The sequence below is a fragment of the Ranitomeya variabilis genome, chromosome 4, assembly GCF_051348905.1.
Source record: "Ranitomeya variabilis isolate aRanVar5 chromosome 4, aRanVar5.hap1, whole genome shotgun sequence".
Taxonomy (NCBI): Eukaryota; Metazoa; Chordata; class Amphibia; order Anura; family Dendrobatidae; genus Ranitomeya; species Ranitomeya variabilis.
In genome coordinates, this window is record NC_135235.1 from 297029351 (window position 1) to 297053666 (window position 24316).

Below are 24316 nucleotides of genomic sequence, written 5' to 3' on the forward strand. Positions count from 1 at the left end.
TACCCCATATGTGGGGGTAAACCACTGTTTGGGCGCACGGCAGAGCTCGGAAGGGAAGGAGCGCCATTTTGGAATGCAGACTTTGATAGAATTGTCTGCGGGCGTTATGTTGCGTTTGCAGACCCCTAATGTACCTAAACAGTAGAAACCCCCAACAAGTGACCCCATTTTGGAAAATAGACCCCCCAAGGAACTTATCTAGATATGTGGTGAGAACTTTGAATGCCCAAGTGCTTCACAGAAGTTTATAATGCAGAGTAGTGAAAATAAAAAATATTTTTTTTCCCACAAAAAAGATTTTTTTAGCCTCCAAATTTTTATTTTCACAAAGGTAACAAGAGAAATTGGATGCCAATATTTTTTCTCCAATTTGTCCTGAGTATTCTGGTACCCCATATGTGGGGGTAAACCACTGTTTTGGCACACGGCAGAGCTCGGAAGAGAAGGAGCGCCATTTTGGAATTCAGACTTTGATAGAATTGTCTGTGGGTGTTATGTTGCGTTTGCAGAGCCCCTGATGTACCTAAACAGTAGAAACCCCCACAAGTGACCAAATTTTGGAAACTAGACCCCCTAAGGAACTTATCTAGATATGTGGTGAGAACTTTGAAAGCTCAAGTGCTTCACAGAAGTTTATAATGCAGAGTAGTGAAAATAAAAAAATATTTTTTTTTCCAACAAAAAAGATTTTTAGCCCCCAAGTTTTTATTTTCACAAGGGTAACAGGAGAAATTGGACCCCAAAAGTTGTTGTCCAATTTATCCCGAGTACGCTGATGCCCCATATGTGGGGGTAAACCACTGTTTGGGCGCACGGCAGAGCTCAGAAGGGAGGGAGTACCATTTGACTTTTTTAGCGCAAAATTGGCTGTCGTGTTTGGAGACCCCCTGATGTACCTAAACAGTGGAAACCCCCAAATTATAACTCCAACCCTAACTCCAACACACCCCTAACCCTAATCTCAACCCGATCCATAATCCTAATCACAACCCTAACGATAATCACAACCCTAACCCCAAAACAGCCCTAATCTCAACCCTAACCGTAACCCTAATCAAAACCCTAAATCCAACACACCCCTAACCCTAATCCCAACCCTAACCCTAAACCCAACCCTAATCCCAAACGTAACACTAATCCCAACCCTAATCCAAACCCTAGCCCTAATCCCAACTCTAACCCTAACTTTAGCCCCAATCCTAACTTTAGCCCCAACCCTAACCATAACTTTAGCCCCCGTCGTCACAAAAAAAGTTCAATGTAACCTTTTTTTTGTACGTCGCGTCCGCCATTTCCGCGCATGCGTGGCCGTAACTCTGCCCCCTCCTCCCCAGGACATAGACTGGGCAGCGGATGCGTTGAAAAACTGCATCCGCTGCCCACGTTGTGCACAATTTTCACAACGTGCGTCGGTACGTCGGGCCGACGAATTGCGACCGCCCCGTACCGACGCAAGTGTGAAAGAAGCCTAAGGCTACTTTCACACTAGCGTCGTACTCGGCCCATCGCAGTGTGTCGGGCCGACGTACCGACGCTAGCGTTGTAAGCGCCGCACAACGGGTGCAGCGGATGCTGTTTTTTCAACGCATCCGCTGCCCCATTGTGAGGTGCGGGGAGGCGGGGGCGGAGTTCCGGCCACGCATGCGCGGTCGGAAATGGCGGACACGTCGCACAAAAAAGTTACATGTAGTTTTTTTTGTGTCGACGGTCCGCCAAAGCACGACGCATCCGTCGCACGACGGATGCGACATGTGGCAATCCGTCGCAATGCGTCGCTAATGCAAGCCAATGGAGAAAAAACGCATCCTGCAAGCACTTTTGCAGGATGCGTTTTTTCTCCAACGACGCATTGCGACGGAGGCCAAAAAACGCTAATTTAGCCCCAACCCTAACTCTAACCCTAACTCTAACCCTAATTTTAGCCCCAACTCGTCTTCTCCTGCCGGCCGGCAGATGGCAGCAGATGGCGGGCGCACTGCGCATGCGCCCGCCATGATGAAAAGCCGGCTGGCAGGAGAAGACAGAAGAGGACCCAGGGACACCGGGTGAGTATGTTAGGGTCCCCGAATCCCCCTATTTCTCTGTCCTCTGATGTGCGATCACATCAGAGGACAGAGAAATAACTGATCGCTTTTTTTTTTTTTTTTTTTGCGGTCGCCGGTAAACTGTTAATTACCGGCGATCGCAAAGCAGGGGTCGGTGCAAACCGACCCCGATCATGTTCTTTGGGGTCTCGGCTATCCCCGGCAGCCGAGACCCCAAAGATCTTCCGGGTGCCGGGCGTACTGCGCGTGCGCCCGCCATTTTTTCCCGGAAAAAAGATGGCGGCGCCCATCGGGAGCCACGAGGAGCACCGGGGGAGGTAGGTAAGTATCGGGGGGCTATTGGGGGCCATCGGGGACCACATTTCTCTGTCCTCCGATGTGCGATCACATCAGAGGACAGAGAAATTAAACGGCAAATCGCGTTTTTTTTTTTTTTTTTTGTTGCGACCGCCGGTAAACGGTTAATTACCGTCGATCGCAACTCGGGGGTCGGTAAAAACCCCCCGAATCATGTTCTCTGGGGTCTCGGCTACCCTCGGCAACCGAGACCCCAGAGAAAATCCGACTCTGGGGGGCGCTATTCACTTTTTCCACAGCGCCGTTAATTAACGGCGCTGTGGTTTAAGTACCCTTAGCGGCCGCCGTTAAAAGGCGTATCGGCGGTCGTTAAGGGGTTAATAGTCTGTTTACACAGAGCAAAGTAAATGATGTGCACTGAATGATCACCAATAGATCGCTCAGTGCACTTCAGCTGCCATTGTTCTCGGCAGCACATGTCTTGTTCACACAAAATCATGTGCTGCCGAGAATGATGATCTTTTGCACAGTACAAAAGATCATGTAATCAGCGGACTGTTTACACTGCAAGATTATCGTAGAACGAGCATTATTAAGAAAACTTGTGCACAATTATCTCTCAGTATAAATGCATCTTAAGCCGGACGACTAAATGAATGGGAATCAGCAGAGCCATGTGACAAATGTAATGAAAAGTCTTCTGTAAAGGTACCTTCACACTGAACAACTTTCCAACGAGAAAAACAACGATCCGTGACGTTGCAGCGTCCTGGATAGCGATATCGTTGTGTTTGACACGCAGCAGCGTTCTCGATTCCGCTGTGATATCGCTGGTCGGAGCTAGAAGGCCAGCACCTTATTTCGTCACTGCTCACCCGCTGTCATCGCTGGATCGGTGCATACTGTACATACTCACCTTCTGATGTCTGTCACGTCCCCCGGCGTCCACGCGCTGCTGCAGGGAGCTTTCCCTGCACTGACTGTGTGAGCGCCGGCCGGCCGTAAAGCAGAGCACAGCGGTGAAGTCACCGCTGTTACTGCCGGCGCCACTGACACATTCAGTGCAGGGAAAGCTCTCTGCAGCAGCGCGTGGACGCCGGTGGACATGACAGACATCAGAAGGTGAGTATGTAGTGTTTTTTTTTACTTTTACAATGGTAACCAGGGTAAATATTGGGTTACTAAGCGCGGCCCTGCACTTAGTAACCCGATGTTTACCCTGGTTACCCGGGTGCTGCAGGGGGACTTCGGCATCGTTGAAGACAACAATGCCGAAGTCTTTCCCCTAATCGTTGGTCGCTGGAGAGAGCTGTCTGTGTGACAACTCCCCAGCGACCACACAACGATTTACCAACGATCACGATCGCTGGTCGTGATCGTTGGTAAGTCGCTTAGTGTAACGGTACCTTAAGAGTCAGGGGTAAAACAAACAGCAAGGATCTGACCACAACTTTGTCCCAGTTCTCTTACCGGCTCACGACTGGCGTTTTGCACCGAAACGTTTTTGATGCAAACTCCAAAGGCAAACGGACGGGAAGGGTAAGTGACGCCATCTTCAAATCTCAAATGGACATCCTGAATTTTCAGCTGGAACAGTATAAAGACAATTGTGCATTATTATAAGAGCCGGACCTTTATACATGGAAGCCACACTGCTCATATCACATAGACCCAATGTTGGGTGGTCAATGAAAAAGTTATCAGAGTGAATATCCACCATTTGCTTGTTGTCTCCTACATTCACCATATGGGGAGTCTCGCTGCCCCTTTTGGTGCTGATTATCGGGCCCAGTGTTTGCAGCGCTCACCTGTGCCATCCAGCCTGGAGGTGGCCCATGCACAGTGACTTTTAATGGTGCAGGCAATGGCTCTAGTGACATAATATACATAGACAACCCCTGGGGTGACATATGGGAACGCTGACCCTCAGGACAACTCCAGGGGGCCGGAGTTAGGGAGCGGCAAGCAATGAGAGACAAAGGCTTGAGGACATATTTCCACTTACTTCAATGTTGTCCACAATTCTGGTCACAATGGAGGCAGTGACGGAATACCAGTAGGATTCTCCCTTCTGCTCCTGTTCGCTCTGCAAAAAGAGTACGAGAAAAACATGGAGAAATGGATTAGTAAGGAATGCAAAGGTCGGAATGGATTAGTAAGGAATGCAATGTGGAAAATCTTAAAAATGAGCTGAAGCATGAGGATTAATAGGACCCTTAAGTGACAAGGGGCAAGACTAGTCTACTACCCAGTGGGTGGAAATCTCAGTCACTGAATTCTCTAATGTTGGACAACCTGTAAGAAATGGTCACTAAAACCTGTTCCCGTTTCTTCATTCAAGGTCACAATCTCAGGAGAATGCGGAACCAGTGGAATTCAATGTTTCCATAACTCCCATATACTTACAGGGGCTACAGCGATGCAGCCAATCACTGAGCTCATCAGCGCTGTCCATATAGACAGCACAAGCCGCTGAGCTGTCGACATGATGGCACCGCTGCAGCCGATCAACAAGTAGCAGATCTGGACTTGGGGAGGGTAAGTGCTCAGTTGGTCTATTTCTTTCTTTTTAGCATCCTTATGGAGTAATAATCTTTGAAATGGGAAAACCTTTAAAGAGAGAGTACCATAGGCGCATTCTCAATATGGATGGGGGTCCCAGCGGATCCCACTGCCGAAGATGAGACATGATTGGATGGAAATGGTTTATGAAGATCCAGTCGATACAATCAGCCCTCACTTACCTTCCATTTTTCCTCCAGCACTTTCAGCAGAGCTTTTTTGTGTGCGCACTCCAATAACTTTTCCCTCAACTCGTCAAAGTCTTCTTGCTTGTCAGGAGATCCGACCAGATGAAGCCGAGAGATGGAAATGACCCAAGGATCCAAATGTGGACGATAAAAAGGGATCTGGATTCTTATCTTTCCAATAAAGCCTAGAAGAAAATGGAGGATGAACTGAACTCGGGGCACCAATATAATGTGGATTTTAGCGTTGAACGGGTTTGGCCACCACGATAGCCTTTCCTATGGATAGTCACAATCTATGGTAGGCCATCAATATCTGATTGGTGGAGTGTGACACCCGGGCATCCCCACCGATCAGATGATATCAGCGGCGGTCAGAAGATCTCGGATGCTGCCACATGCAGTGGTGTGTATATATCATCCCATCAGTAAAGGTTTAATCACAGGAGAGTGGGACAAGGTTAGAGCATGGTGGGATGGTGGGATGACTGAAGTAGATAGGGGGCTGCGATGTCTGAGAAAACAGCGCACATGTAACCAGGTACAGACATGATTTCATGCTTCGAGCACTCTTTAAAGGGAATCTGTCACTAGATTTTTGCTGCCTCATCTGAGAGCAGCGCGATATAAGTGCAGATACCCTGATTCCAGCGTTGTGCCACTTACTGGGCTGCTTGCTGCTTTTTTGCTAAAATCACACTTTTCTCTGCTGCAGATTTATCAGTTCTCTGAATCCTGAGCTCTGTATAATCCCACCCCCACCACTGATTGGCAGCTTTCTGTGTACACTGTGTATAGGCAGAAAGCTGCTAATCATTGGTTGGGGGCAAGGTTATACAGAGCTCATGAATACATGGCAGCAGGTTTACTAGTCCTCTAGTGATAATTTTCTGGTGATAAAACTGTGATTTTATCAAAACTGCACTAAGCAGTCCAGAAAGTGACATATTGCTGAAATCAGGGTCTCTGTCCCTACATTATGTGGATCTTGATCAAATTAGGTGGCAAAAACCTGGTGACAGATTCTCTTTGACCTTTGTGTACCTGGTAGTACAAAATGTCCTCCTAGTTCCTAAAACCAAGCCTCCATTCTGGGCAGATGGCCTCTCTAGGTTCTTGTGGTCAAAAATATGACGTCAAACTGAGTCAACTAAATGTCAGCTGTGTGCACTATGAAGGTCACAGTTTTCCCATGTCACATTACGAGCAGGGTGGTCACTGATCTCATACGCCCGGCGATCACATTTCATACAATACCTGCTTTTACTTCGAAGGGTAATTCCAGCTCTTTCAAGGCATCTTTTTTTAAGGGCAGGTTCTCCAACTCCACCGCCCCTATGAACACATCGACAGAAGGGTTAGGTAACAGATCTGAGCGAGTATCTGCAATGTCATCCTCGCCTTGTTATACAGCTAACCGCCCTGAAAGTGACTCGGCACACGTGGGGTTAAACTAGCACATAGGCTGACATTGCTTGTGTGCCGTCTGCTGCACCAGAGGAAGAGGAGAAGAGTCGGGAGACAGGCGGCTGGTCCTGGGCATCTCAGATCCGAGGCTCCCTTGTCCGGTCTTTTGGGGTCACTCGGGGCCAGGATTGTCAATAGGGCCCTGTAGTGTGGATTCCCGGACTAGCTGCTCAAAGACTTCCTGATCATGGACTCACAGAAGAGGCGTCATGGCCTCTCAGGATGGGAGCGATTGCTCCATACTCTTTCTCCCATTATTTTTCATGTTAAGGATATGCAATAACTCTGTAAGTAAAGTGGGTCTTTTCCATTACGGACCACCGACTACTGAACTGACCATTGTCAGTAAAGGAAGATATCCTTAAGTATTTGACCTGTTAGACATTTGGAGGGTCTTTTTGTTTTTGGACCACCAATTGTGAGACTGACCAATGGCTTGATGACAGTCTCCAATAATCACTACTCACCTAACTACAATCTTCCCTCTCTTCTGGTATCTTCCCCTCCTACTTCAAACACTCAATCATTACAAAATTATTAATAAACTACAGACCAGTCTCCAATCTCCCCTTCATCTCTTCATCGCCGGTGTACGGCGTCACTGTCATGCATCCGCGCCTCATATGAATGAGAGAGAGGGCGCTGCTGGACCGCGGTCACGGAATGGGAAATGTTTATTTTACTTTATTATTGTACTGAAAGCCACAATATGGGGGGCAGGACGGGCTACACATGGGTGGGCAGGACGGGAGATACATGGGTGGGCAGAACGGGAGACACATGGGTGGGCAGAACGGGAGACACATGGGTGGGCAGAACGGGAGACACATGGGTGGGCAGAACGGGAGACACATGGGTGGGCAGAACGGGAGATACATGGGTGGGCAAGACGGGAGATACATGGGTGGGCAAGACGGGAGATACATGGGTGGGCAAGACGGGAGATACATGGGTGGGCAAGACGGGAGATACATGGGTGGGCAAGACGGGAGATACATGGGTGGGCAGGATGGAAGACATGGGTGGGAAGGACGGTCTAAACATGGGTGGGCAGGGCGGGCTACACATGGGTGGGCAGGACGGGCTACACATGGGTGGGCAGGACGGGCTACACATGGGTGGGCAGGACGGGCTACACATGGGTGGGCAGGACGGGCTACACATGGGTGGGCAGGACGGGCTACACATGGGTGGGCAGGACGGGCTACACATGGGTGGGCAGGACGGGCTACACATGGGTGGGCAGGACGGGCTACACATGGGTGGGTAGGACGGGAGACACATGGGTGGGTAGGACGGGAGACACATGGGTGGGCAGGACGGGCTACACATGGGTGGGCTACATATGGGTGGGCAGGACGGGGTACACATGGGTGAGCAGGACGGGAGACATGGGTGGGCAGGATGGGCTACACATGGGTGGGCAGGATGGGCTACACATGGGTGGGCAGGACGGGCTACACATGGGTGGGCAGGACGGGTTACACATGAGTGGGCAGGACGGAAGACATGGGTGGGAAGGACGGGAGACATGGGTGGGCAAGATGGGAGATACATGGGTGGGCAGGACGGGAGATACATGGGGGGCAGGACGGGAGACATGGGGGGGCAGGACGGGAGACATGGGGGGGCAGGACGGGCGTCATGGGTGGGCAGGACGGGAGATACATGGGGGGCAGGACGGGAGACACATGGGGGCAGGATGGAGGACACGGGTGGGCAGGATGGGGGACACACGGGTGGGCAGGATGGAAGACACACGGGTGGGCAGGATGGAAGACACACGGGTGGGCAGGATGGAAGACACACGGGTGGGCAGGATGGAAGACACACTGGTGGGCAGGATGGAAGACACACTGGTGGGCAGGATGGAAGACACACGGGTGGGCAGGATGGAAGACACACGGGTGGGCAGGATGGAAGACACACGGGTGGGCAGGATGGAAGACACACGGGTGGGCAGGATGGAAGACACACGGGTGGGCAGGATGGAAGACACACGGGTGGGCAGGATGGAAGACACACGGGTGGGCAGGTTGGAAGACACACGGGTGGGCAGGATGGAAGACACACGGGTGGGCAGGATGGAAGACACACGGGTGGGCAGGATGGAAGACACACGGGTGGGCTGGATGGAAGACACACGGGTGGGCTGGATGGAAGACACACGGGTGGGCTGGATGGAAGACACACGGGTGGGCAGGATGGAAGACACACGGGTGGGCAGGATGGAAGACACGGGTGGGCAGGATGGAAGACACGGGTGGGCAGGATGGAAGACACACGGGTGGGCAGGATGGAAGACACACGGGTGGGCAGGATGGAAGACACACGGGTGGGCAGGATGGAAGACACACGGGTGGGCAGGATGGAAGACACACGGGTGGGCAGGATGGAAGACACACGGGTGGGCAGGATGGAAGACACACGGGTGGGCAGGATGGAAGACGCACGGGTAGGCAGGATGGAAGACACACGGGTGGGCAGGATGGGGGACACGGGTGGGCATGATGGAAGACACACGGGTAGGTAGGATGGGGGACACACGGGTGGGCAGGATGGGGGACACATGGGTGGGCAGGATGGAAGACACACGGGTAGGCAGGATGGAAGACACACGGGTGGGCAGGATGGAAGACACACGGGTGGGCAGGATGGAAGACGCACGGGTAGGCAGGATGGAAGACACACGGGTGGGCAGGATGGGGGAAACACGGGTGGGCAGGATGGGGGACACACGGGTGGGCAGGATGGAAGACACATGGGTGGGCAGGATGGGGGAAACACGGGTGGGCAGGATGGGGGAAACACGGGTGGGCAGGATGGGGGACACACGGGTGGGCAGGATGGAAGACACATGGGTGGGCAGGATGGGAAATCATTGATTAGCATATACAGAGGACATAGACACAACCACACTTTACCTTTCAGCAGGGCTACAGACAACTGGTCTGTGTTCAGGTTGTTGACATATTTGCCCAAATAGGTGTTCAAAACCCAGGCTACCAACCCCTCCAACATGGCCGCTGCGGGGGGCTTATTCTATCATGTGCTCATAGTGGATGCCTAAAAACAAAAAAAGCTGTATGAGTTCAATTATCTTTTAGGAGAACAAGAATAATCAAAAACTAAACATACAAAATGCAGGAAAAAAATGAAACATTCCTAGTACTGTAATTCCTCATTATTCATTACTTCCTTCCGCGCCTTAAAAATTTTCCTCGAGCCAGAACATTTTTACTTTGCCATCAACACAGTCGTATAAGGGATTGTGTTTTGAGAGACATTCTGTAATGCTGTAGATAAGCCCCTGATGTATCCTGAAAGATGAGAAAAACAAGTTAGATTATACTCACCCAGGGGCGGTCGCGCTGCGGTCCGGTCTGATGGGTGTCGCAGGTCCGGTTCGGGGCCTCCCATCTTCTTACGATGACGTCCTCTTCTGGTCTTCACGCTGCGGTCCGGTCTGATGGGTGTCGCAGGTCCGGTCCGGCGCCTCCTATCTTCATTCCATGACGTCCTCTTCTGGTCTTCACGCCGCTGCTTCGGCGCAGGCGTACTTTGTCTGTCCTGTTCAGGGCAGAGCAAAGTACTGCAGTGCGCAGGCGCTGGGAAAGGTCAGAGAGGCCTGGCACCTGCGCACTGCAGCCAAAGCTTTTATTGGCACAGTTTTGGAGCACAAAAGACATCTTGCTCACTTTTATTGCAGTTTTGAAGGATATTGCAGCCACTGAAAATCAGCATTCTCTGCGTTTCAATTTTTCGTCGCTAACCATGTTGGTTAATTTTCTATTTTGATAGCTCGGACTTTTACAGAAGCAGCGACACCAAACATGTTTAGTTTTTAGTTTATTTTTACATGGGGAAGAGAGGAGCAATTAAAACTTGTATGTCAATTTTATTTTTAAAAATATTTGTATTTTTAGTCCTTTGTGGAATTTGACATTGCGATCATTTGATCACAGAATATAGTAAAAACTACGGTCCAGGCTGCACACAAGTGCCACAATGGCAGAGACAGGAGCCACAGCTGCCATGATGGGGGGGCGATAGGCGACTGAAATGGCAAGCCCCCTTGAAATGTCACTGTCAGAGATTGAAAGCGGCATTTTAAGAGTTAAACAGCAGAAATCAAGGATAGTTCTGACAGCTACTATTAAAAGCAAGTTGTGGCTGTATATACCAGCAGGAACGTATGTGGCATGAGCTTTTCTCCAGAGCCAAATTCAAACAACTGCACCCGACATATAACGTCTTAAAGGGAATCTGTCACCCCCAAAATCGCGGGTGAGGTAAGCCCACCGGCATCAGGGGCTTATTTACAGCATTCTCTAATACTGTAGATAAGCCCCCGATGTATCCTAAAAGATGAGAAAAAGAGGTTAGATTATAATCACCCAGGGGCGGTCCTGCTGCTGGTCCGGGGCCTCCCATCTTCATCAGATGACATCCTCTTCTTGTCTTCAGGCTGCGGCTCCGGCACAGGCGTACTTTGTCTGACCTGTTGAGGGCAGAGCAAAGTACTGCTGTGCGCAGGCGCTGGGAAAGGTCAGAGAGGCCCAGCGCCTGTGCACTGCAGTACTTTGCTCTGCCCTCAACAGGGCAAACAAAGTACGCCTGCGCAGGAGCCGCGGCGTGAAGACAAGAAGAGGACGTCATCGTAAGAAGATGGGAGACACCGGACCGCGATGCCCATCGCACCGGGACCGCCCCTGGGTGAGTATAGTATAACCTCTTTTTCTCATCTTTTAGGATACATCGGGGGCTTATCTACAGCATTCCAGAATACTGTAGATAAGCCCCTGATGCCGGTGGGCTTACCTCACCCGCGATTTTGGGGGGGGACAGGTTCCCTTTAAAGATGTGCTCATGGAAAATGTCTGAAGGCATCCCTCACATGCTCTATCATTCTATATTATTTCAAAGCACTCTTTTTTGGTGATTCCTTTGTATCTCCATTCATACTGCACCCACACCCACAAATGATACACCATTTGAAAGATAAACTTGCCCCCTTCAGCAAGAAAATAGCCAAACAAACCACACATCCACAATGTGATCATAAAATACACTTCAAACGTTAATTTTCATAAAACTGCAGTAAGGAAAAATAACCTGCAGGTGGCACCACACCACGCCAAAGCATACTACCACAAAGCTGCAACAAATCCTAACATTTGGCTTGGGGGTTTTCCAGCTTGCCGAACCCCTTGCCCAGCCGATTTCAGGCAAGTCCATATAAAATATTTGCTACATATGTGGAAGTAAAATAAAAGTAAAACTTTACCTGTTTAAGACTTCAGCTTTAAAACTGAAGATATAAATGAATGCAGCCTAAAAAGGACCGGACAGGTTCTGAACCATCAGATTTTCTGTATTGTTGGACAGTCATTGAAAAGTCTATCTTCCTTCTAAGGTTGCAGCTTATTGGTGACCTGGAGTCACCTCTGGTTTCACGTAAAAAACTGCAGCATTGATATAACTCAGACTGTACATTGTTTCCCGATGGGAGGGATTGGTGGAAACAACCTTGCAAAAATTTAAAAAAAAGGGATATTCCGAATTATTATACAATGGTGTAAATACGCTCAGTTATGGGGTCAATTCTCCATCATTTTTACTGTCAAAGTGGCATTGCTGTACAGGGAGCTGCTCCGTACACATACATAGGGCTGTGTTGCGCTTCCCTACACTGCAGATAGATGGCAGTGCTGCTGTGGAGGGGAATAAAATGCTGCTGCCCCTCTTCTTTTGCAAGGTCCTGACAATCAGACCCCTTCTGATCAGTAAGTAAAATACCATTACGTTTAAAGAAACCGTAAGATCATCAAAGAAAGACGAATGGAAAAAGCAAAAGGTAACAAGCAGGACGCCGACAACATCAGTAAAAGACTAAAGAGAGCCATTTGAGCAGACAAAGAACTTTATTACCAAAAGATATGTACAGAGATAGAAAGGGAACATCTCAAGGGCAAGACCAGTAGGGTATACCAAAAGATCAAAGAGTTATGACGAAAGATTCAACCACAAGTGGAAAGGTTGAAAGAACGAAAACAAAGTAACTGAGCCAGAACAGATCAAGGAAAAATGGAAAGATGAAACGGCGCACCTCTACAAGAACAACTCTATGATACGGGAAGAAGCTGAGTCTGGAAAAGATTACGAACCAAACATCTTGAAAGATGAAGTCAATACTGCGATAAAGCTTCAGTCAATATGGACAACCAGTAAAAGGACCAAGAACTGGACAATATCCTTGTTTATTCCTATTTCGAAGAAGGGCGATGCTACAGACTGTGGAAAATATCGGACTATTGTACTCATACCAGTAAAACACTACTGAAGATCCTACAAAGACGGCTACAGCCTTACTTTAACAAAGAACTGCCAGAGGAACAAGCAGGATTCAGAAAAGGCAGAAGAACAAGAGATGTAATAGCTAACATTAGATGAATAATGGAAAAGACCAAAGAATACGACATGGAGATTTATTTTTGCTTCATCGACCACAGCAAAGCCTTCGACTGTGCTGATCACCAGAGCCTTTGGAATATCATGAAAGATATGGGTGTGCCAAACCATCTGATCAGCCTCATTAGGAATCTATACATTGACCAAGAAGCAACAGTCCTATCAGAACACGGCATGGTTCATTTCGGATTTTAAAATCATTTTTCAAGCTGGTGTTATAAAGTATTCTAATTTACTGAGATAATGACTTTTGGATTTTCATTGGCTGTAAGCCATAATCATCAACATTAACAGAAAGAACCACTTGAAATAGATCACTCTGTTGGTAATGACTATCTACTATATAATTGTCTAAGGGTCACTTCCGCCTGTCTGTCCTTCTGTCTGTCGCGGATATTCATTGGTCGTGGCCTCTGTCTGTCATGGAAATCCAAGTCGCTGATTGGTCGCGGCAAAACGGCCAAGACCAATCAGCGACGGGCACAGTCCGGCGGCAAAATGGCAGCTCCTTCCTCCCCGTAGTCACTGCCCGCTCCATACTCCCCGCAGTAAGCGCTCACACAGGGTTAATGGCAGCGGTAACGCACAGCGTTATGCCGCGGTGTAATGCACTCCGTTACCGCTGCTATTAACCCTGTGTGACCAACTTTTTACTATTGATGCTGCCTATGCGGCATCAATAGTAAAAAGATCTAATGTTAAAAATAATTAAAACAAAAAAAAATCGTTATATACTCACCATCCGTCGGCTCCTCGGATCCAGAACCGGCCTTTCCCACTCCTCGCGACGCTCTGGTGACCGCTCCATGCATTGCAGTCTCGCGAGATGATGACTTAGCGGTCTCGCGAGACCGCTACGTCATCATCTCGCGAGACCACAATGCACTCTTGGGACCAGAGCGCGCGAGGAGCGTCGGTAACAGCTTCGCCTGCATCCGGGGGCCAACGGAAGGTGAGTATATAACTATTTTTTATTTTAATTCTTTTTTTTTACAGGGATATGATGCCCACATTGCGATATACTACGTGGGCTGTGCGATATACTCCGTGGGCTGTGCTATATACTCCGTGGGCTGTGCTATATACTCCGTGGGCTGTGCTATATACTCCGTGGGCTGTGCTATATACTCCGTGGGCTGTGCTATATACTCCGTGGGCTGTGCTATATACTCCGTGGGCTGTGCTATATACTCCGTGGGCTGTGCTATATACTCCGTGGGCTGTGCTATATACTCCGTGGGCTGTGCTATATACTCCGTGGGCTGTGCTATATACTCCGTGGGCTGTGCTATATACTCCGTGGGCTGTGCTATATACTCCGTGGGCTGTGCTATATACTCCGTGGGCTGTGCTATATACTCCGTGGGCTGTGCTATATACTCCGTGGGCTGTGCTATATACTCCGTGGGCTGTGCTATATACTCCGTGGGCTGTGCTATATACTCCGTGGGCTGTGCTATATACTCCGTGGGCTGTGCTATATACTCCGTGGGCTGTGCTATATACTCCGTGGGCTGTGCTATATACTCCGTGGGCTGTGCTATATACTCCGTGGGCTGTGCTATATACTCCGTGGGCTGTGCTATATACTCCGTGGGCTGTGCTATATACTCCGTGGGCTGTGCTATATACTCCGTGGGCTGTGCTATATACTCCGTGGGCTGTGCTATATACTCCGTGGGCTGTGCTATATACTCCGTGGGCTGTGCTATATACTCCGTGGGCTGTGCTATATACTCCGTGGGCTGTGCTATATACTCCGTGGGCTGTGCTATATACTCCGTGGGCTGTGCTATATACTCCGTGGGCTGTGCTATATACTCCGTGGGCTGTGCTATATACTCCGTGGGCTGTGCTATATACTCCGTGGGCTGTGCTATATACTCCGTGGGCTGTGCTATATACTCCGTGGGCTGTGCTATATACTCCGTGGGCTGTGCTATATACTCCGTGGGCTGTGCTATATACTCCGTGGGCTGTGCTATATACTCCGTGGGCTGTGCTATATACTCCGTGGGCTGTGCTATATACTCCGTGGGCTGTGCTATATACTCCGTGGGCTGTGCTATATACTCCGTGGGCTGTGCTATATACTCCGTGGGCTGTGCTATATACTCCGTGGGCTGTGCTATATACTCCGTGGGCTGTGCTATATACTCCGTGGGCTGTGCTATATACTCCGTGGGCTGTGCTATATACTCCGTGGGCTGTGCTATATACTCCGTGGGCTGTGCTATATACTCCGTGGGCTGTGCTATATACTCCGTGGGCTGTGCTATATACTCCGTGGGCTGTGCTATATACTCCGTGGGCTGTGCTATATACTCCGTGGGCTGTGCTATATACTCCGTGGGCTGTGCTATATACTCCGTGGGCTGTGCTATATACTCCGTGGGCTGTGCTATATACTCCGTGGGCTGTGCTATATACTCCGTGGGCTGTGCTATATACTCCGTGGGCTGTGCTATATACTCCGTGGGCTGTGCTATATACTCCGTGGGCTGTGCTATATACTCCGTGGGCTGTGCTATATACTCCGTGGGCTGTGCTATATACTCCGTGGGCTGTGCTATATACTCCGTGGGCTGTGCTATATACTAACGTGGGCTGTGCTATATACTAACGTGGGCTGTGCTATATACTAAGTGGGCTGTTATATACTACATGGCCGGCCGCGAACATTCAGCGACAGGCGCAGTCCGGACGCGAATTGGCACGGGATTTGAACCACGCTTTGCTAATTGGTCGCGGCCAGCCGAATCCTGTGTATTCAATGTATTATTCTAAAATCTTCATAAATAAACTACATACATATTCTAGAATACCAAATGCGTTAGAATCGGGCTACCATCTAGTATATAATGAGTTTCACGTTTTGTATTGAAGAAATGAAATAAATTGACTTTTTGATGATATTCTAATTTTGTGAGAAGCACCTGTATATGGCTGGTTGCAGTGTCTTACCGCTTGTCATGCAGGTAACATGTAATGTCTAGGCGTAATAGGGCCTAATATGTTTTACCATGGGGTTACATAGCCTGCTTGCTGACCGAGGTATATATTAAATGATTTGTGCATTATCGGAAGTATCACTCCTGCTACACCCTGGTATATCGCGGCCACAATGCGGATGAGTGCGCAGCACCGGAAGTCAACATTACACCTGGAGCACTTTCGTACATCGCAACCTCAATGCAACTGAGTGCGCAAGACCGGAAGTGATGTTTTTCACTTGCCGGCTGGGATCGGCGTCTCAAGACATGTGACTTGCACACCGGAAGTCATGCGGATGGCAAGGTGGGTTATATAATACATATAAATCGGATCAACACTGCAGGTGACACAGCATCGTGGATCCCAACTATGACCACATGAGAATATGCATCAAGTCTCCTAACGAACCACGTATAGAGAAACGCGTCGAGGCGTTTTTGTTTTTTTTTAGGGGATAAGTAAACCCATTTTTCTTTGAATGACTCCATATATGCTGGGTCCTTGGCAATATTTCTAGCATGCATATAACCCTTTGGTTGCTGTTTATTAGCTTGGCAACTGGTCTGTGCTTACGTATGGGAGAGGTTCTTATCTATTTGCAGAGCATTATCAATAATAGACTGTATAAGCTATTATAAAGGCTCATACTTCCTCTAGACTGAGGGCATTTCTTGGCATATTGTATACTTCTATATTGCTATACGTTAAGGCTTATATCTATAAGCCTAAGTCACTCTTGACCTTATTCTGTTTCCATGTTTTCAGAAACAGTTGGCAATAATACCATACTATATGTCAATGAACGTAATTTTCATTTCTTATAGGACCTAGCTGATTTTATGAGTTTTGCCGCCAGTATTAATGAGAACGATCTAGGTCAGGTTCACTACGGAACACGATACGAGCAAGATTACGTATTTTCACCCCTTTCCTTATTTTCTGGTTTTTATAGCTATCAGGTATATACATACTGAGTGATTGTTGTTTCCTATAACTTAAGACATATTGTAGAGAATTTGACGACTCCTCAGGGACAGCCGCAGCGGCGCGGGGGCGCCATTTTTCGCGTGCCAACCTCCGCTGGTAGGTAGACCAAAGGATAGAGGTGACCTAGTATCTAAATAGGGTTTAGTCTTCTCGATATTGATACACTTTTCTTTTTTCTTCAACTGAAGCCTGTTTTCACCTTCCTGACCAGGCCAAGTTTCACAGTTCTAACCAATGTCCCTTCCTTGGTTATAACTCTGGAACGCTTCAACATATCCCACTGATTCTGAGAATGTTTTCTCGTGTTATTATACTTCATGATAGTGGTAAAATTTCTTATATAGGACTTGCATTTATTTGTGAAAACATCGGAAATTTGGCAAAAATGTTGAACATTTTTGCAATTTTCAAACTTGTAAATTTGCATGCCCTTAAATCAGAGAGTTATGTCACAAAATTAGTTAACAAATAACAATTCCTACAAGTTTACTTTACAATCGGCACAATTTTTGAAACCATTTTTTTGTTAGAAAGCTGTAAGAGTATAAGTTGACCAGCGATTTCTCATTTTTCCAACAAAATTTACAAAATCATTTTTTTGAGGGACCACTTCATATTTGGAGAGACTTAGAGGGGGTCTATATGACAGAAAATGCTCAAAATTGACACCACTCTAAAAACTGCACCCCTCAATGTGTTCAAAACCATAGTCAAGAAGTTTATTAACCCCTTCAGGTGCTTCATTGGAATTAATGGATTGTGGATGGAAACAATGAACATTTAACTTTTTTTACCAAAAATTTTACTTTAGACCCCAATTTTATTTTTGCAAAGGTAACAGGAAAAAAAAAATGGACCCCAAAATTTGTTGTGCAATTTCTCCTGAGCATGCAGATACCACTTATGTGGGAGAAAACTACTGCTTGGGCGCACGGCAGGACTCGGAAAAGATGGAGCACTGTTTGACTTTTTGAATGGAAAATTTGCTGGAAAATTAGCGGTGTTTGGAGAGCCTCTGATGTGCCTAAATAGTGGAAACTCTCCACAAGTGACCGCGTTTTGAAAATTAGCCACAGTATACAACAGAAAAATTCCAGTGAATCTTTCCTACTTGGCAATCAAAAACCATTTTATTCTTTCATCTTTGAAATAATCCATATGGCAGAAGTACTTAATATACACAGGGGATCAAAAAAAGGGCACACTGCTGCTTTATGCGTGCAGACTACGCGTTTCAACCTTCTTCTAGGTCTCAAGTGTGAGTAGTGTTCAAGGAAGTAATATACCCTGCTCTTAGGAACTCAGTCCAATCAGGAATCTGGTATTGCATCTACAATATGTAAATAACTCATTCTAAAAAAAAACTCTAAAAAAAGAGGATCCGTAAGCATCTGTCAGATGCAGTAAAGGACAACACAATTGGAAGCTCTGCAGTATCTAGACATTTCTGGGGTGAACACAAAGGGGATCTAAATGACCTGTCTTTTTACAGTTTAGAAAAGGTAAAGAAACCTTCACGGGGAGGAATCAGCGGGAGGATTTTACTTAATCGTGAGAGTTATTGGATCTTCACACTGGAAAGCCGTGTACCAAACAGTTTGAACAGTAGGCAAGATTTAATCAGCCGATACTGAACAGTCGTCTTTCTAAGTGTGGAGATATAAAGGGAGAAACAAAGGTTGTAGAAAATGATAAATTCCGGTTCATATGAAAACAACAATCAGTGATATTTACATGAAAAATGCATCTTTTATGATTTAATAATACACTATGTTCCAAATTATTATGCAAATTACATTTTTATCAGATTTTCCTAAATGGTCGGTGCAAATGACAGTCAGTCTAATAAAAGTCATCACCCGTTAGATTATACATCGAATTGTATTGAAGAAACCTCCCAATGATAACAGTATAATCTCCAAAATGAATAAAAACTCAAAATGCACTGTTCCAAATTATTATGCACAGTAGAATTTCTAAACATTTGATATGTTTTAAAGAACTGAAAATGCTCATTTGTGGAATTTGCAGCATTAGGAGGTCACATTCACTGAACAAAAAAGCTATTTAACGCCAAAACATCCCAACAGGCCAAGTTACATGTTAACATAGGACCCTTCTTTGATGTCACCTTCACAATTCTTGCATCCATTGAACTTGTGAGTTTTTGGAGAGTTTCTGCTTGTATTTCTTTGCATGAAGTTGGAATAGCTTCCCAGAGCTGCTGTTTGGATGTGAACTGCCTCCCACCCTCATAGATCTTTTTGCTTGATGATAATCCAAAGGTTCTATATAGGGTTGAGGTCAGGGAAAGATGGTGGCCACACCATGAGGTTATCTCCTTTTATGCCCATAGCAGCCAATGACTCAGAGGTATTCTTTGCAGCATGAGATGGGGCATTGTCAGCATGAAGATGATTTTGCTCCTGAAGGCACGTTTCTGCTTTTTAGACCATAGAAGAAAGTTGTCAGTCAGAAACTCTATATACTTTGCAGAGGTCATTTTCACACCTTCAGGAACCTTAAAGGGCCTTACCAGCTGTTTCCCATGATTCCGGCCCAAAACATGACTCCTCCACCTCCTCGCTGACGTTGCAGCCTTGTTGGGACATGGTGGCCATCCACTACTCCATCCATCTGGACCATCCAGGGTTGCTCAATGCTTATCAGTAAACAAGACTGTTTGGAAATTAGTCTTCATGTATGTGTGGGCCCAATACAACCATTTCTGCTTGTGAACATTGTTTAAGGGTGGCCGAATAGTAGGTTTATGCACCACAGGAAGCCTTTGAAGGATCCTACACCTTGAGGTTTGAGGGATTCCAGAGGCACCAGCAGCTTCAAATATCTGTTTGCTGCTTTGTAATGGCTTTTTAGCAGCTGCTCTCTTAATCCGATGAACTTGCCTGGCAGAAATCTTCCTCATTATGCCTTTATCAGCACAAACACATTTGTGCTCAGATACAGCCACAAATCTCTTAACAGTATGATGATCACGCTAATGTTTTTGGAAAATTTCAAATGTTTTCATCCCTTCACCAAGGCATTGCACTATTTGATGCTTTTCAGCAGCAGAGAGATCCTTTTTCTTTCCCATGTTACTTGAAAACTGTGACCTGCTTAATAATGTGGAACATCATTTTTAAGTAGTTTTCCTTTAATTAGAATCACCTGGAAAACCAATTATCACATGTGTTTAAGATTGATTTCAGTGATCCATTGAGCCCCGAGACACAATACCATCCACGAGTTTATTTGAAAAACAAAACAATTAAATCTTTATGACACTTAAATCCAATTTGCATAATAATTTGGAACACAGTGTAGTTATTTACTCATTCATTCTAAATTTATTATTTTTATATATATAATATATATTGTAACAAAACACTCTGGGATCGCCTTTGCTGGGGTCAAAGGTCACGTGGTTTGTGCACTGAATTCTGAGGCAGTGCAAGAGATGTGGTGCACTCCGCATGGAAAAAAAAGGTGCAGGCTGAACACAAAGTCACAATGTCTATAGAAAAAACAGCCGCACACTCAAGACTTGCAGGTTTTTACGTGAAAGTTGTATTTTTTATTATTAGTACAGGCATCACCAAATGCTTATTAGTGTTCAGAGAAAATGACGGATACTTTAAGTTACGGTTAACGTTTCGACCAAGGCTGGTCTTTGTCAAAACCACACTTCTAATGGAGGGTAGAAAAGGTGCAGAGGCAGTCCGGAGTGGGACCAAGGTGACGGACTCAGTGCTACAGGACCCTTGCAGACTCCGCCCACATTTTATCCATTATCAATCTCATGTTTCACCAGCTTAGTCCGGCCAGGTTTTTCCGAAAAAAACTGTCGGTTCTGTAACAAAAACTGCTTAACCTCAGATTTTTGTTGTTCCGAGAGAGTCTCGGCAATCTGTACCTCCGGTACGGTAGGTGCGCACACCGGACGGGGCAGATCCGCCGTTAGGGCAGAGCGGTCTTTCCAGGGTTTTATCAGATTCACATGGTAAATCTGTTCTGGTTTTCTCTTACCGGGCTGGTACACTTTATAGTTCACTTCACCAACTCTTTCCATGACCTCAAAGGGGCCCTGCCATTTCGCCAGAAATTTACTATCCACTGTAGGGATTAGGACCAACACCCTATCCCCGGATGCAAATGTACGGACCTTAGCGCCTCTATCATAACTTTGCCTCTGGGCTCCCTGGGCCCGTAACATATGGTCCCTAACCATGGGCATGACAGCGGCAATACGGTCCTGCATTTATGTTACATGGTCGATCATCGTTTTAAAGGGAGTGACTTGACCTTCCCAGGTTTCTTTCGCGACGTCCAACAGTCCCCGGGGACGTCGGGCGTATAACCGTTCGAAAGGCGAAAACCCCGTGGAAGACTGGGGAACCTCCCTAATGGCAAACAGTAAATAGGGTAGCAAGTAATCCCAGTTCTTCCCATCTTTGTCTATCGCCTTCCGGAGCATCTGTTTTAAGGTTTTGTTGAACCGCTCAACCAGGCCATCTGTTTGAGGGTGATAGACAGACGTATGCAACTGGTCTATTTGTAAGAGCCTGCAGAGCTCCTTCATCACCCTTGACATAAAGGGAGTCCCCTGGTCGGTGAGTATCTGTTTTGGAATTCCCACCCGACTAAACACTTGTACCAACTCTTTGGCGATCGTTTTGGTAGCAGTGTTACACAAAGGGATGGCTTCTGGGTAACGAGTGGCATAGTCCATGATGACGAGGATATGTTGGTGCCCACGTGCGGACCGGGGAAGGGGCCCAACCAGATCCATCCCAATTCTCTCAAAAGGGACCCCAATGATAGGGAGGGGTACGAAAGGGCTACAGAACCGAGTTTTAGGCGCAGAGATTTGGCACTCTGGACAGGACTCACAATAGTTATGCACATCATTATGTATTCCGGGCCACACAAAACAATGCGATATCCTTTCTGTGGTTTTCTGTACCCCCAGATGTCCCCCCATTATATGTCCGTGGGCCAGGTCCAGTACCTTCCGCCGATAAGGTTTGGGTACCACTAACTGTTGCACAATATCTTCCCCTTTTTTCTCTACCTGGTAGAGTAAATCATTTTCAAGAACCATGTACGGGTACGCTAGCCTAGTGTCAGGTTCTACGGGTACCCCATCTATCATTTTTACATTTTTCCTAGCCGGAGTCAGGGTAGGATCTCTCATTTGCTCGCTGTGGAAGTCATCCAACTGGACTCCCAAATCTGGTAGGCAGGGTGCTGGATGGCTGTCTGCCTCCGCCTCTCGCTGAGTTTGCTGAGTTTCCTCAGTTTCCCCCGCCATAACTGAGAAGGGGAACTGAAGGTTAGATTCAATAACCTCCCCAGTAACGTCTGCCTGTGGGACCTCCTCTAGGAGTTCGGGACCTCCAGATGGCATGGGAAAAGATTCACAGCTACGGTGAAGGAGCAACTGATTCTCCCACAACTGCCAGAAATGGGGAAAATCCCTGCCCAGGATTACATCCTGTAACAATGCGGGAACGAGTCCCACTTTGTGTTGCACAGACCCATAGGGAGTGGAAATCAATATGACCGCCGTTAGGTACGAGCAGGTGTCACCATGCACACACGTTACAGAAAATTTGTCAGACGAACCCGATGGAAGTGCCACCAGACTAGCTTTCACCAGAGTCACCACACTTCCAGAGTCTAGTAACGCCACAACACTTTTCCCATCAACAGATAATTCACACAGGTGTTTCGCTATATCATTTTGACCCGCATTCACATTCACTAGCCGTGTAACCAAAGACATGCGTTTCTTAGAGTCTGTAACATCGCACTGCATGGGTTCAGTGGTAACAGGACAGTTCGCAGAAATATGGCCCTTCTCATGGCAGCGGAAACACCTAACAGGCCCCCTATTGAGCCCACCGTCCATCACTCTCGGACTCGGAGTGCGAGCAGCCCCGTGTTCCTCCCCCACAGTTTTTGGCGATTTTCCTTCACCCGTAGTCGCTGGAACAGTCTTACCGGTTCCACGAGGAGAAGGCACAGACCGGGTGCCAGTGGTTTCGTCGGGAAGTCCTTCTGCCGCGGAATAACGCTCGACCAACTCCACAAGTTGATCCGCTGTCGTGGGATTTCCTTGGCTTACCCACCTTTTCAGCGCTGGAGGTAGCACTCTCAGATACTTGTCCAGGACAACCCGCTGAATTATTTCTGGGGTTGTCAGTACCTCGGGTTGCAGCCATTTCTTTGTCAAGTAGATCAGGTCGAACATCTGAGACCGCGGCGGTTTATCTGGCTGGTATGTCCACTGATGTACCCTCTGTGCACGGACAGCCGTCGTTACACCTAGCCGGGCCAGGATCTCAACTTTCAGCTTCTCAAAGTCCTGAGCGACTTCCGGGTCCAAGTCATGGTAAGCTTTTTGGGCCTCGCCGGAGAGAAACGGAGCAATCAAATCGGCCCATCGTGCCTTCGGCCACTTTTCCCTCAACGCCGTCCGCTCAAACGTTGTCAGGTATGCTTCGACGTCATCTTCTGCAGTCAACTTTTGCCAGTACCGACTCACATGGATCCTTCTGGACTCTGCTTCCGGGTCTACCTCAGGCATGCTCACCAGGCGCTGCGCCACCTGTTGGAGAAGGTGGCGGTCTGCAGCCGTCATGTCCACTAACTCCTTCAGCTGTGCGGCCATCAAGCGATTAGCTTCATGCTGTGTGGCAGTGGCCTGCACTAGGGCTTTCACCACGTCTTCCATACTGTCGCCTGTGCCACGTTGTGCCCGCAATTCTCCACCACAATGTAACAAAACACTCCGGGATCGCCTTTGCTGGGGTCAAAGGTCACGTGGTTTGTGCATTGAATTCTGAGGCGACAGCAGGTTTCCAAGTTGGCTGACCTCAGGTCAGATTTATTAACGTGAAAGCAACATAGAAAAAACAAAACATAAAAATAAATCCTAGCCTGTCCGGCACTAACTAAACCAATAAGCTGCTATCTAACAACTGGGGGGGCTTCTCCCACCCAGCTAACAACACACAGTCCGTGAGCACAGCTCTCACTCACGTTTGTCTCACACAGACAGGCAATCTGTGTGCCCCAGGCTGACACCGGAAACCCCCAGCTGGTCATGCTTTATTCCTGCACTCATTAACCCATCATTACCCTGAATACACTGAGCGGTCTAATTCACATAGGACAAATACCTGGGCGAGATATACCTGCCCCCGACTACCAGACCGACATGATTCTTACAAAATATATATATATATATATATATATATATATATATATATATATATATATATATATATATATCTAATATAT

General features: G+C 47.4%; 1 protein-coding gene across 2 annotated transcripts in view; it reads right to left on the minus strand.

The window, feature by feature from the left end:
- The window catches only part of VPS13D (vacuolar protein sorting 13 homolog D), a 280917-nt gene that overhangs the window by 246637 nt on the left and 9964 nt on the right, over positions 1-24316 (minus strand). For both annotated transcript variants that reach the window (XM_077250276.1, XM_077250275.1), the window contains exons 2-6: positions 9481-9622; positions 6347-6424; positions 5087-5277; positions 4348-4428; positions 3813-3929 (exon numbers count right to left, since the gene is read on the minus strand). In XM_077250276.1, coding sequence (XP_077106391.1) covers positions 3813-3929; positions 4348-4428; positions 5087-5277; positions 6347-6424; positions 9481-9577 — 564 coding nt within the window. In that variant the 5' untranslated portion in view covers positions 9578-9622. The remainder of the gene's footprint in view (positions 1-3812; positions 3930-4347; positions 4429-5086; positions 5278-6346; positions 6425-9480; positions 9623-24316) is intronic.